The sequence below is a fragment of the Ovis aries genome, chromosome 1, assembly GCF_016772045.2.
Source record: "Ovis aries strain OAR_USU_Benz2616 breed Rambouillet chromosome 1, ARS-UI_Ramb_v3.0, whole genome shotgun sequence".
Lineage (NCBI taxonomy): Eukaryota > Metazoa > Chordata > Mammalia > Artiodactyla > Bovidae > Ovis > Ovis aries.
The window spans coordinates 220792716-220808352 of NC_056054.1; the positions used below are offsets into that span (position 1 = coordinate 220792716).

General features: G+C 36.1%; 1 protein-coding gene across 3 annotated transcripts in view; it reads left to right on the forward strand.

Annotated features, from left to right (window-relative positions):
- ZBBX (zinc finger B-box domain containing) overlaps nt 1-15637 on the forward strand; it is a 122266-nt gene that overhangs the window by 74850 nt on the left and 31779 nt on the right. For 2 of the 3 annotated variants that reach the window (XM_012099993.5, XM_012100010.5), the window contains exons 11-15: nt 2849-2969; nt 10301-10410; nt 10774-10874; nt 12281-12363; nt 14639-14778. In XM_012099993.5, the coding sequence (XP_011955383.3) occupies nt 2849-2969; nt 10301-10410; nt 10774-10874; nt 12281-12363; nt 14639-14778 (555 nt within the window). The remainder of the gene's footprint in view (nt 1-2848; nt 2970-10300; nt 10411-10773; nt 10875-12280; nt 12364-14638; nt 14779-15637) is intronic. The other variant, XM_004003191.6, reaches the window with a different exon arrangement.

Genomic DNA, 15637 nt, shown 5'->3' on the forward strand with positions numbered 1-15637 from the left:
GCAGCACTCAGATGACCTTTCATCCACAGCCATTGCTTTCAGTGATTCTTACAAAGTTTTCCTACATTGTCCTCTCAAGTCTAGGGTTGGTAACAGCTTTTCATAATTTTTACTTTCTGAGTGTTTCAACGTCACTTGTTCCCTTAACCCTACCCAGCAAACACTGCTGTTAAGAATATTCTTGCCCAGGTCTCCTAGCACTCATATGTACACTTTTCTGGGTTCTATTCCGATAAGTAAAATAGCTGGGTTATGGGGGTATCCATGTCTTCAACTCTACTAGGTAAACTTGAATTATTTACCAATGTATTAGTTTAAACCCCCTCTTGCAGTGTATAAATAGTCTGGCTGCTTCCCATTATCACCAACACAAATTGGCAGCTTAAAAAAAAAGACTGCTGGCCTGATACAGATGAAATTGTATATATAAAATTGTGTACCTCATTACCATGGCATTATGTTTTCCTATGTATCTTGGCCATTAGCTTTGAATTTTTTTAGTTTCCTAGTTATTTGTGCTCTTGATTATGTTTTAGAGAACTTCAAGATCTCATTTCCTTCAGTGTGAAAGGCAACTATTTACAATGACCTAGAAGGTTCACTAATATTACAGCTTCCCTGAGGATTCAGTGGGTACAGAGTCTGTCTGCAGTGCAGACAGGGTTTGATCCTTGAGTTGGGAAGATCCCCTGGAGAAGGGAATAGCTACCCACTCAAGTATTCTTGCCCAAAGAAGTCCAGGGACAGAGAAGTCTAGCAGGCTACAGTCCAAAGGGTTTCAAAGAGTCGGACACAACCGAACAAATAAACACACTCACAACTGGCCTCTTGGTTGTTCCTTAAACACTTTAGGCAAATTTGTATCTTAAGGCTTTAAAAAGTATTGTCTATTAAGGAAAATACCTATGATTCCTTCAGTATAAACATTGGAATATCTTACACTAAAGGTAGCCAGGGAACCATTAAACAAGGGAGCAAACCCAAACCTAAGTTATAGAGCTTGCATGGCATTGTTCAGGGAGGCTTGCCTCACAAATCCATGTGTTCTAGATTTGTTTTCTATAAGCAACTTCAAACAAAGATGATCTTGCTTAGTGCATTACATAGCTAAAGACTCCTAGAAAATATCATTAATCCATTTGCCAGAAGGTCTAGTTAGTAGCATATTCACAATCAAGTTAACCCTGCCATTTTATTTCCTGGGAATGTGCCATTGGTGATGGGAGGAGAGTGAGGCACAGGCCAGCTGCTTCATCTGCTTCCTTCTCATCACCCTCCTAAACTTGGGGATTATCACTCAGGTCAATGGCTTGACTTAGCCAGAAAAAAAAAAAAAAAAAAAGTCCTCATTGTTTTACTTTCAGCTTCCCTGTTGGGATTTTTCTTTTTTTCCTCATGAAAAGGGGGACTCACAGTGGAGGGCTTTTCTTTCTCCTATGATTTGTTCTCCTTGACTCCTGCTCTTTTAGTTCATGCATCCTGGTGGTGGTTCTCAGTTGTTGTTCAGTTGTGTCCGACTGTTTTTGACTCCATGGACTGCAGAGTGCCAGACTTCCCTGTCTTTCACTGTCTCACATTCATGTCTGTTGAATCAGTGATGCCATCCAATCATCTTATCCTCTGTCGTCCCCTTCTCCTCCTGCCTTCAATGTTTCCCAGCATCTGGGTCTTTTCCAATGAGTTGTCTCTTTGTATGAGGTAGTCTAAGTACTGGAGCTTTAGCTTCAGCATCAATCTTTCCAATGAATATTCAGGACTAATTTCCTTTAGCATTGACTGGTTTGATCTTGCAGTCCAAGGGACTCTTGATTCTTCAACATCACAGTTCAAAAGCATCAATTCTTTGGCGCTCAGCCTTCTTTATCAGACAGGACTGAGTGACTTTCACTTTCACTTTTCAGTGACTTTCACTTTCATTCTTTCAGCCTTTATGGTCCAACTCTCACATCCGTACAAAACTACTGCAAAATCCATAGCATTGACTATACAGAGCTTTGTTGGCAAAGTACACCTTCTGATTGCTTTATTCAGCACTCTTCTATACTGTGTGAAGAACGGGAGCGAATGACACATTCTTTTGGTTTATTTTCATTGTTGGCATTTGGCCACTTCTAAAAGCTATTTATTAAAACCTGCAGTATGCACTTGGGATTATTCTCTAGTTTCAGTCTATAAAAAGTAATTGTTTCTCTCTTTACTGCTTCCCTTTTTTCTCCAAGATTTTTCCTGCTATTATGGTCAGTTTGGAGAAAGGTCTAATATTTAGGAGGGTGGAGAGATGAGAAAATCTGGATTTACACTGCTCTTGTTTTTTTTTTTTTTCTCCCCTAGAAATCTCCATCAGTTTTAAATATGTCTGAATGGTGGTTTTAATTTAGTAGTGCTTCAGAAACATCTTAAGCATCTGGAAGTAAATTGCCATGTAGATATAAATTCATGAGGACAGTTGTCTCCTCCAGGTGCCATTCTGAGTTATTTATTTTCTATTTCCCATAATGTGTAAATATTATTGTCAGTGGCTGTAATACATGGCTTTCTGTGTATATGCCTTTATAGAATATATAATGAATCTATGTTTTTTATCTTTATTGTGTAAAATAATTAGCTGCTTTAAAAACATTCTGAATCATAATATTTCTTTCCTAAGAAATGATTGAAGAAAACTATAAAAATATAATACATCACCAATATTTGGCATTTTTGCAGCATTTAAGCCTAGATCTATTGATTGTATAGACAAATATCAAGGCAACTTTGCCTCAAAAATGGTGAGCTCTGTATCTTGAGAGATATGGTAACTTGTATCCTAGATTATATTAATTATAGATATTATGGTTTTTTTTTTTAGATTCATTGGAAGAATGTGAAGTACAAACTAATCTGAAAATTTGGACAGAACCACTTACTATTGAATTTAAAGAAGATAGTCTATCCTACATGGAAAAATTATGGCTTAAAAAACATAGAAGGTATTTTCTGATTTTTTTTTGCATTATCAATTAAAAATGTAAAAGCTATTTCTGTTTCTTTCTTGTGTGACATGCTTTTTTTCATAGCAGTGTTATTTATGTATTTCACACCTGTGTGAATAATTTTAAAACAATATTAAGTCCCTGTGAAGCTTCTACCATACTGATAAGAATTTTAATTCAATTTGTATATGTAATGCATGATTGATTTAGGGTCTGTCTAAATGAAAATATGTATGTGGGGAAGAAAAGGCACAACTATGGTATATAATTTTTTAAAATTAGCAAAAATAATGCAATAAATGAAAGCTTACTTTGAAAGGTGATTTTTGAGGCTATACTCTTCAAAAACTTTGAAACTACTTTTAAGTTAACCAGACTTTTAATTTTATAGTTTTATCAATAGTATTCAAATGTATTTTATTCAAAAACTGTATCATTAACTTCACCATTTCATAAATTGTTTGAAAGTTAAACTATTAAATATCAAACCAAAATTATTGGGTACATGTTGGAGTTGTTCATAATTTTACCATGATATAAGAACCATAGCGGGAGGTACCTTTAAAGGCCAGGAGCTTGGTTTGCCCTGTAACAGTGAGACTCACGCTTGCCTGTGAGTCAGCTAAAGACTATGGCAAAATACAGATTCTTCTTCAGTAGGTATGGGCCAAGCCTGAGATCTTGCATTTCTGAATTTCTATAGCTCCAATGTGATATTGTTATGGATAATGCTAGTCTCTGAACCACATTTTGGCATGTAAGGTGTTAGAAAACATGTCTAGACTATATCAGAAGAGTGGTTTTCAAACTCTTGTTTCACTTCCAGTAATGCAAAACCATCTCCTGAGATGGCTTACTCCATCTTTGGAACATTCTGCCTGCTATAATATCTCCTAGTGAACTGTCATTCTTTTCTGATTAGTTGCTAAGCTTGGTCCCGATTCTACCAGTTAAACCAGTTCAGTTCAGTTCAATTCAGTTGCTCAGTTGTGTCCGACTCTTTGCGACCCCATGAATTGGAGCACGCCAGGCCTCCCTGTCCATCACCAACTCCCGGAGTTCACTCAAACTCACGTCCATCAAGTCGGTGATGCCATCCAGCCATCTCATCTTCTGTCGTCCCCTTCTCCTCCTGCCCCCAATCCCTCCCAGCATCAGAGTCTTTTCTAATGAGTCAATTCTTCTCATGAGGTGGCCAAAGTACTGGAGTTTCAACTTTAACATCAGTCCTCCCAAAGAACACCTGGGACTGATCTCCTTTAGGATGGACTGGTTGGATCTCCTTTCAGTCCAAGGGACTCTCAAGAGTCTTCTCCAATACCACAGCTCAAAAGCATCATTTCTTTGGCACTCAGCTTTCTTCACAGTCCAACTCTCACATCCACACATGACCATTGGAAAAACCATAGCCTTGACTAGATGGACCTTTGTTGGCAAAGTAATGTCTCTGCTTTTCAATATGCTATCTAGGTTGGTCATAACTTTCCTTCCAGGGAGTAAGCGTCTTTTAATTTCATGGCTGCAGTCACCATCTGCAGTGATTTTGGAGCCCAAAAAAATAAAGTCTGACACTGTTTCCCCTGTTTCCCCATCTATTTGCCATGAAGTGATGGGACCAGATGCCATAATCTTCATTTTCTGAATGTTGAGCTTGAAGCCAACTTTTCCACTCTTCTCTTTCACTTTCATCACTCTCCTCTTTCACTTTCATCAAAGGGCTTGTTAGTTCCTCTTCACTTTCTGCCATAAGGGTGGTGTCATCTGCGTACCTGAGGTTATTGAGATTTCCCCTGGCAATCTTGATTCCAGCTTGTGCTTCTTCCAGACCAGCGTTTCTCATGATGTACTCGGCATATAAATGAAATAAGCAGGGTGACAATATACAGACCAAACTGACTTTCTCCTCTTCATGATATCCTTTCCTATTTTAAAATCATATTTAAAATTCAAATCATATTTCTCAGTTCTGATGAGATGGATGAAACTGGAGCCGATTATACAGAGTGAAGTAAGCCAGAAAGAAAAACACCAATACAGTATACTAACACATATATATGGAATTTAGGAAGATGGCAATGACGACTCTGTATGCAAGACAGGGAAAGAGACACAGATGTGTATAACGGACTTTTGGACTCAGAGGGAGAGGGAGAGGGTGGGACGATTTGGGAGAATGACATTCTAACATGTATACTATCATGTGAATTGAATCGCCAGTCTATGTCTGACAAAGGATGCAGCATGCTTGGGGCTGCGGGGATGATCCCAGAAAGATATTATGGGGAGTATACTGTATTGGTGTTTCATTAAAGTTTCAAAATTTAAAAAATAAAAACTAAAAAAAAAAAAATAAAAAAAAAATAAAAAAGAACTAGATGTTAAAAAAAAAAAATAAAATTCAAATCATATTTCAAATCGTATTTAAATTCATATTTTAAAAACAGTCTTCATGACTTTCTTGAAGCTTTTATTTGACAGATTATCATATACCTTCAACTGTTTTTCATGGATGTATTCCTTTTCTTTCAATTTTCTTATTTTTAAATAATGCATACAATTAAGAGTTACAAAGCAGTATGAAGAATTTCTGCATATCATTCATTGAGCATTCCCTAATGGCAACATCTTATATAATCACAGCATATATCAACACCAAAAAATTAACACTGGTACAATATGAATCACTAAACTACACACTTTATTTGAATTTCGACTGTTTTTCACGAACATCTTTATTCTGTTTCAGGAGTCAATTTAGGGTCACAGTGCAGTTTTGTCCTGTCTCCTTCTCCATTGCAGCTCCTTGCTCTTTCCTTGTCTTGCGTGACATGGACATGAGTACTTGCCAGGTGTTTCATAGAATATACTCAGTGTGGGTCTAGCTCCTGTTGTTTTTTTTTTTTTGTAATAAGACCAAGGTTATACATTTTGAGGAAGAATGCCACAGAGAGGAGGTGCCTTTCTTAGTGCATGATATCACATGATTGTACTGTCGGTAGATCTCATCACCAGGTTGTTAACCTTGAGCACATAGTTGATGTGGTGCTCACCAAGATTCTCTGCTATAAAATCGCTCTTGCCTTAATAATGAATGTCATGGTCTGTTTGTGCTATTAGAATACCATAGACTGGGTGGCTTATAAAGATGTTTGTTTTTCACAGTTCTTAAGGCTGGGAAGTCCAAGATCAAGTGCCAGCAGACTTGGTGACTGGGTTATCTTCTCATTGTGTCCTCAAAGAGCAGAAGGGGTGAGAGGCCTCTCTTGGTTTCTTTTATAAGGGCAGTAGTCCCATTCATGAGGGGTCTACTGTCTTGAACAAATCACTTCCCAAATGCTCTCCACCTAATACCATCACCTTGGAGGTTAGAGTTTCAATATACAAATTTTGTGGGGACACAGACATTCAGAACAGAGCTTTCTGCTCCTGGCCTTCCACAGTTGTCCCACCTTTGTATCGCACAGAACATATTTGATTCCACAGATTCACAGTTAGAGAGAAATCTGTCTCAGAATGAATCATGCATTGAATCTCACCCACATCTGATTTAGGTGATATTTCGATAAGATTTTAGGATTAAGACTAGAATTTTGAGGTGACAGTGGTACGACTTAAGACGTTGGGGTCTGTTGGGACAGAATGAACATATTCTTTACATGCTGTTAAGTCGCTCCAGTCGTGTCTGACTCTGTGCGACCCCACTGATGAAAACCCACCAGGCTCCCCTGTCCCTGGGATTCTCCAGGCAAGAACAGTGGAGCGACTGGAGTGACTTAACAGCATGTAAAGAGGATGTTCATTCTGTCCCAATAGACCCCAACGTCTTAAGTCGTACCACTGTCACCTCAAAATTCTAGTCTTAATTCTAAAATCTTATCGAAATATCATCTAAATCAGATGTGGGTGAGATTCAAGGCATGATTCATTCTGAGACAGATTTCTCTCTAACTGTGAATCTGTGGAATCAAATATGTTTTGTGCTTCCAAGATGCAAAGGTGGGACAAGCATAGAATAGATATTCCTATTCCAAAAGGGAGAAATTGGAATAAAAAAGGAACAAGTCCTGAGCAAGTCTGAAGCCTAACAGGACAACGCTGTTAGACCTTAACTCTTGAGAATTTTCCTTTGTTAACGCTCTGCTGTCCAGGCTCACTGGGGTGGAAAGTCCTCTTCTGGACACACTGAGGCAGTAGTGCTGCCCTGAGCCCTGCCTGGCAAGGGCTGCACCCCCAAGGCTCTGGGTAGCTCTACCTGTTTCGCCATCCCCGTGACTTTGGGTGGCCCCATTCCTCTGATGACTCTGAGATGGGTCACATGGTTGGGATTCTCCTGACCTGAAATTGTGACTGTTCTAGTCTAGGATCATAAGGGCAGTCTTACCCTCAGGATTTTACTGGACATTACTGTATTGGTGATTCTCTGTTATGGGAAGGATTTTTTATTATTTAGTTACTAAGTTGTGTCTAATTCTGTTGTGACCCCCATGGCCTGTAGCCCTCCAGGCTCCTCTATTCATGGGATTTCCCAGGCAAGAACATTGGAGTGAGTTGCCATTCCTTCTCCAGGGGATTTTCCTGACCCAAGGATTGGATTGAGCCCACATCTCCTGCATTGGTAGTTGGATTATCTACTGCTGAGCCACCTGGGAAACCCAATGGGAGGGACAGCCTTGATAATTTCTGAAATAACTTCAGGACCACTCTTCCATTTTCTTGGGTAGTAGCTCAAGTCTTCTGTTTAGATGAATGAGTGATCTCCCTGTTAGATGATCCTTTGGACATATACTGGTACTTCTTGTTATACCTTTTCAAATTAATATTTTCATTTTCTCCAAATAAATACCCAGAAGTGGAATAAGTAAATCATATGGTAGTTCTATTCTGTTTTCCATAGCAGGTGCACCATTTTTCATTCCCACCAACAGGGTATAAGGTTCTTATTTCTCCATATCTTCTCCAGCATTTGTTGTTTTTTATTCTTAATGATAATAGCCATTCTAGCAGGTTTCAGGTGATATCTCATTGTGGTTTCAATTTGTGTTTCCCTGATGATCAGTGATGTTGAGCAACTTTTCATATACCTGTTGGCCATCAGTATGTCTTGTTTGGAAAAATGTCTATTCAGATTCTCTGCCTATTTTTATTTGGGTTGTTTGTTTTTTTGTTGTTGTTGAGTTGTATGAGTCATTTGTGTACTTCCAATGTCAATTCCTTATTAAATATATGATTTACACATATCTTTTTTCATTTCATCTTTTCATTTTCATTTTGTCAATGTTTCCTTTGCTGTGCAGAAACTTTTTAGTTTGATGAAGTTCCAATTGGTGTAGTTTTCCTTTTTCTTTAGTGGATCTTTTAAATGCTAGGAAAGTTTCATGAAAGGGATCACACAATTTGTATTTGTAGTATTTTAAAGATGGATATTATCAATTAGTTGGTATTTCTACTCCAATCCCCCTATTTTAATTATATCTGCTTCTCAGTTCTAGCTGATCATCAGAAGTATGGGGGCAAGTGAAAATGCTGATTTCTATACCCAACCTCAGACAAATCAGTGTTTTTAAGGATCGTCTGAGGCAAGCCTAAAAATTAATGTTTTTAAGGATTGTCTGAGGCTTTGCATTTAAAAAAAGATTTTCTCTGGTGATTCTGAGGCTAACAGGCCTGTACTGATTCACAAAATAAATTTAGAACACTCATTTCAAGAATGATTTGGTCAGTTTAGTTCCCCAAGTGAACTGGTCAATGCTGTGTATATATTTGTTTAAATTAAAAAAAAAAAAAAAAGGAAAATCTGGTGAGGTAATCCTATTCTAAAGCATATGTCATCTTTTATTTATGTGGCATGATCTTTTAACAAAGCAATGATGCTGATGCAGACTTGGTTTGTTCCTAGCTAGTTGTTTGTTCATGGGCAAATCACTTTAATTCTCTTGGTCCATATTTTCTTACCTGCAAAACATGAAATTTGAAATAGATCTAAGGGGCCCCTTCAGCTCCAACACTCTATTATCTGGACTCTACAAGGCTTTGGTTCAGAGTTTTGCCCCTAAAATTAGATGTTTTCACTTCATGAAGGAGTATATAGATATTAGAACATGTATGTGTATCAATAATTGAATTTTTATAAAGTATTTTCACGTCAAACTGGAAAGAGGTTCCACTGGCCAGATGCCAGTTTGTCTTTGACCTTTACTCTCTAATATTTTCCATCACTTAATTAAATTGTGGATGTAACATGACATGCTCTTCAAAGCTGGATAATATATAAATATTTTGGAGTGTACTGACATATACATTGCATATATTGGGAAAATTGACAGTCACAATTTGCCAGGAGATCATTAAATTTTTGGTGTCTTTGCAAATTGTGAGAGAGGCAATATAGCAAAATGATTAAGAACATGGGCTTGGGGAGGCAGACTTCTTGGATTCAAATTCTCTTTGCTGCATTTACTCACTGAATGACTTTGAACAAATTGGTTAACTTCTTTGTGCTTCAGTTTTCTCACCAAATTAAGATAATACTAATGTCTATTTAGTATTCCTATTAGGATTCAGTACCCCAAATGGTTTAGAACATAGCTTGGAACATTTTTTTAAAAAAAATATTGATGTTACCTGTATATATTATTAAGAAAGCCTTGACTTTTATATGTGGAACTCCACAAGCATATATAATCTAGAAGGGATGTGCAGCTACTTACTTTCTTAGTTAAAACATGACTCCCTTCCCCACTGCTTTGGAATATCCTTTGGGATCAAATGCGCAAGATCTCTGAAGATTCCCATGCTTCATTGCCTTGTATGTGAGACAGGCCACATCAGACCTCATTGTTAATTAGGTGAAAGATGCTTCAGCCACAGCACCTCATGTTCATATAGTAGAAACCTGTTTTATCACCCTGTTGGCTTGGTGGAAGTTTAGAAAAATATCTTCAGTTCCCTTAGAACTTTTCAACATATTTCCAAGACAGAGAGATGCAACATAGTTTTGTAAATTAGCTTTTTAAACAGCGTGATGTTTCATGGACTCCATGTGTTTTTTGCAAGAATGCTGAATTCTATCATAACTTTGATTTTCATCCTAAACAGAAAAACAGTAGGATATGCAATTAAAAATCTTGTGTGTTGTTAATTTGATTTACAAAATTGTTTTAGTAGATTAAGATTATGTTTTGCAGTTGTACATTTCTTCTGTAAATTAGAGGTATAGCTATGATTTTCCTTATTAATTTTATAGACTCATTTGTGAAATGAATTAAAATCTCATCCAAAGAAATTTTAGATAATGTACTTTAGTCTTTTAATTGCTTCTTGTTTTGTAGAACTCCACTGGAACAACTTCAAAACATGCTACCGGACACCTTCATACCTCAGTGTAAAACCACTAGTGAGGCACAATGTTCTCAGAACGAAAATGATGAAGATAGTGATGGTTAGTTCAGTCTTGATTAGATATTTTTGAATTTACTATTTCAACTTATATATACTGAGCATTAATCAGCATCTGCTTTTGGTTTCCTTTACTGTATCATTCTCACTACACTGTACACTATTTCTAGATCAGAATGACACACACTCTTTTTCCTATTCTCTAGATGTAGCTTGTTTTATTTTAAATAGCTTCATTAAAAAATTGAATGTTAAATAATTTACTTGAGCTGGGAAAATTGAGAGTATTTATACCTTTGAGTGGCTGCACAGAAGAACATTCTTCCATTGTTGCCTATGTTATTTGAAGATGAATTATCAGGTAAGGTATACTCTGGATGATATTATTTTTAATCTTATTTTCTAGTTGAGGATATCAAGATACAACCCCCAGCTCTTTTTCTGCCAATAGAAGAATTAAACTTAGAGAGACCTGAACCATCTCTAAAAATAGTTGAACTGGATGATGTAAGTGCATAATGACCACTCATTTTACTTAACAGAGAGGCAATTCATAACACATAAATAATATGTACTTACAACTACATACTGTTTTCAGCAAGATAATTTTATCATAATTAAGCATAGTTTAATAGTATAAATTTACAAGTGGTTTAATTTAAATATGCTGGTAGGAATACAACAGACTATTATTTTAATGTAGACAGTAAATTTGTGAGCTAAATTGATATTGTGTCATAGTATGGGAGATGAGAAGATATTTCAATCTTTTAACTTGTAGAGATGGTGTTTAGTGTTTATTATATTGAGTGGCCAAAAGGTTCGTTCCCAGATGAACTTTTTGACCAACCCAGTATTTAGTTTTCTATGTTATCATGCTTTTAAACAAAGATTATTCTCATTATATGATGTTTATTTAATAAAATTTTTATGCATTTTGTTTGTTGAATGTCATTTAATACTTCTTATTTAAAGGAAAAATAGTTTTAAGATTTAATGGATTTAGTATAATAATAACTTGAATATTATTATCTGGAAAACACCAAGTGAAATCAGCTGGAGCTAGAGCAAGTCAGAGCTACAGCTCCAGGATGAATGCATTTCTGACTGTCTCATCTTCTAGTAACTGAATATACCCACTGTCCTCAATATTGCTCTTTCTATGGTTGTCATAGTGAAGGAATACAATAGAGGAAGTACTTTTTGACATACTACTTTCTTTTTTAGGTTAATAGCTTCTGCAGTGTGTATGTGTGTGTGTGTGTGTGTTTGCCTAGTGACATATTTATTTCTGCTTTGGATAAACTGAAGATTCTGAAAAAATTAGCACATACATGCATGTATATTTGTGGCTGCTCTTCATTAAATTGTTGCAGCATAGAGTAAGCTTATGACATGCTGATCAGAAAACTAAAAACATCTACTTGGCACTGAGGGCTTCCCTGGTGGCTCAGTGGTAAAGAATCTGCCTGCATTGCAGGAGACCTGTGTTTGATCCCTGGTTGGAAAGATCCCCTGGAGAAGGAAATGGCAACTCACTCCAGTATTCTTGCCTGGGAAATCCCATGGACAGAGGAGCCTTAACTCCATTAGGTTGCAAAGAGTCGGACACAACTGAGTGACTAACACTTGCACTTCACTTGGCACTTTGTAGTTACAAAATAAAATCTAAGTTGTTATGTTTGGCTCTGGGTGTGATAGTGGTGGTAAGATGAACTATACAGCAAAAGCCCTCAACAATTGTCTGTTGAATTTGTTTAGTTCTCTTGGAATTCATGTTCTATGGCATATAGTCAGTGAGTTTATGACATTTTTTGTGAGAAGAAAAATTCTCTAAATGCTGTGAATAAGTTAGCTGGTTAATGTATCATAAATTAGCTGAACATACTAATATTATACAACATTCGTTTAAGAAGACGTATGAAGTAGAATTTGAAGAATCAGGAAATGCCGTGCCTTATAAAGTTGAGTTAGCAGATGCAGACAGTCAACAAAGGTAAGATCTTTCTAATTCACTTTTGATGCTGTTAAACACTCACAAAAAATTTCCTATCTTTTGAGAAGTCCACAACATAAAAAGCGTATAAATTTAATGTTAAAACATATTTTCCTTAAGCCATCTTTAAATTTGGGTACAGTATTACTGGGCTTTCCTGGTGGCTCAGTGGTAAAGAATCTGCCTGCAGTGCAGGAGATGCAGGAGACACAGGTTCAAGCCCTGGGCCAGGAAGATCTCCTGTAGAAGGAAATGGCAACCCACTTCACTATTGTTGCTTGGGAAATTCCATGGACAGAAGAGCCTGGAGGGCTGTAGATCATGGGGTTGCAGAGAGTCAGATGTGACTGAGCATAGCACACAATATTATTAATATTTGTCAGCATTCAATAATTAGAAAATTATCTATATTATATATTTATGCTTTACCTAACATCTGGATTATTTAATAGATGCCTCATTTAGGAATTGTCATTATTTGAAGTGACTGATCAAGTCTTATATATTTCATATAAACTTTCTTATTTTCTGCAAAGATACTCTTTGGATTTTGCTTACTTCAGTTTGTTATGAACCCTAAATAAAAATGTATACTAATGATTAGATTGAGAGACAAAAAAAAAAAAAAAAGCCTCCAAACTATAGATTACTTCTTAGGTAGATTTTACTGTGTGATAAATAAATGAATTATAATGATTCAGGTTGTAACTTTTAAAAAAATTTTGTCATTTCTGAATGAAAAATAACATCTTGCTGTATCTACTAGTAATATATAAATTATTCCAAGTCCTCTCTGCTGTTGAAACCTTGGCTAGGATTTCAGGTGTTTTGACTGCAAAATATTAAGTTGGGTAAACAGCAGAATGAAGCTTCTATTAGGTAGCCTCTACACCGATTCTTTGTTTATATGTTCAGATCACCTTAGGCCCCTGTCAGTATTTTGGAACAGCAGTGGGCCTAAGTGATGCCCTTGGACCTGAAAGTATTCTGGCCTGGAGAATTTCATGGACAGAGGAGCCTGGCAGGCTACAGTCCATGGGGTCACAAAGAGTTGAACAGGACTGAGCAACTTTCACTTTCACTTTGGACACATAGACCCAGATATCTAGCAGCAAATGTGCTTTTGGCAGGAGACAACCAGATTCTGGTCAGTAGGTAAGAGGTTTATACTTATACGCACTACTACAAACCTAAGGAAGTATAGCATTTCTACTCTCTAATTTGATTCTTTTATATATTTTATCACAAGCCTTTCCCTTGACCTCCATATTAGACAGGCAGAGAGAGTTACTGATTATGGTTTGGCAATAGTTTTGCATATTGGGTTTGGAGGTGCCCATGGAGCTTCTTTTCTAGAAAAGTCATAAAGGATCATATGTGACACAAAAGAACCTTTCTGGTCAAGAATAATCCATGAGTTTTTATGGTGGTACTGTGTAGAGCTTGCAGCTTCCCTGGTGGGCTCAGAAGTAATGAATCAGACTGCGATGCAGGAGATCACCTGCAAAATAGGAAATGCAGGTTCCCTCTCTGGGCTGGGTAGATCCCCTCGTGAAGGACATGGCAACCCACTCCAGTATTCTCACCTGGAAAATCCAATGGACAGAGGAGCCTGGCAGTTACATTCCACGGGGTCACAAAGAGACACGAATTAGTGACTAACTCACCCACTACCATGTAGAGCTTACATAATATCAAGTATTATTAAATTCAACTCATAGAAAGTGTTATTCAGTTTTAACTATGCTTGTATATGGTAATCATCATTAAAATTGAGATATAAATACCACATAAGGCTTTTGAACCTGTATAGTCATGATGAACAAATAAAAAGTTTATTTAAGCAATAAAATCCTGTTTTCATCAGCTTGATGAGATTGAGAGATATCTATTCATTTTTAGAAGAAAGACATAAGAAATTAAACTTACTTTAGACTATTTTTTAAAAAAGAAATTTCAATGAAAAATTTGCAGTTAAATCAGGTTTGTTCCAGTTGCCTATTTCTTTTAAATTCATAATACTGTTAAGGTACTTGCTATTTTATAATACGTCTACAGTATGTTGATACAAGTATTAAATTAATGTGAAAAACCCTGTTTCCTTAAGGTTTTACTGTATTTAGTTTAATAAGCTGAGTTTTAAAATTTATTTTTATTTATTTATAATTTAATTTATTAATTTATAATAATAAGTAAATTACTATAATTATTTCAATAATCTGGGTGTTTTAACATTTTTATGTATAATTTCTTTGTTTGTCCCTAAACATGAAAGTCACACATTTCGTGATTATCAGAATGCTTTTCTGTATGCAAATGATATCCATCAACATCATGCATTTACCAAGAGAAAATCTGACCTCTTCCACCTTCATCTGAGTAACAACTCTTTTCTTTGTAAAGATAACTCAGAAGGTAACTTTTTTCATTTTTGCTTACATTATTAACAGTGAATATTAGTAATTTACTAAAATCAATAGGTATTGCAGGTTATATAAATCTTTGCCTATTTTGCTGTTCATTTTAAACCCAGCAAATTTGATACTTAGAACACTGGTTGAAAATATGTAATTTTCTATCAAATATTCTTTTTAGTTAATGGATAATGGTATTTGTATTCAGAGGAAATAACAGCCAATATAAAACTAGTCTGAAAGTTATACCTGAGCTATCATTTAAAAGTTTACATGGTTGGGCTCTTAGGGACAGAAGTCTGATTGGCATGCTTCACTTTGTTCTCCCTTGCACTATTTCTTTTCCTAAAATATTTGAGTTGTAAAGTTTTACGTAAGTGATAAAACCAAACCAATACAAATCATCTCTTTATATAGCTACATTGTTATTACTAGTTGTACCCTGGGGATCTATGGATTAGACTACTGTGTACTAATGTCTGGTTTTAATTTCCAGACGCTGAGATCACTTTAAAGACAGTCATAGCAAAGTATCCTGGCCTGGGGGTCAGATTTTGTTTTCATTTCTGCCTTAAATCACTGTGTGACCTTGAACATATCACTTCCTTTCTTGGTCTCATTTACTAAAACTAAAATATGGGAATTAGATGATTTCTAATCTGCTTTTATCTATTTAGGATTTTATTTTATCTACTTAGATTTTTAGAAAAACCAATAAATATTACTTATGTGGAGAATTTGAGAGAGATCATTACTTAAAATAACTCATTGTAAAACTGATGATTACCTTTTCACTGGGTAGCAGATGGTAGAGAACAGTGGTTTAAGGTAATCCTACTGATTTTAACATCTTCGGCTAC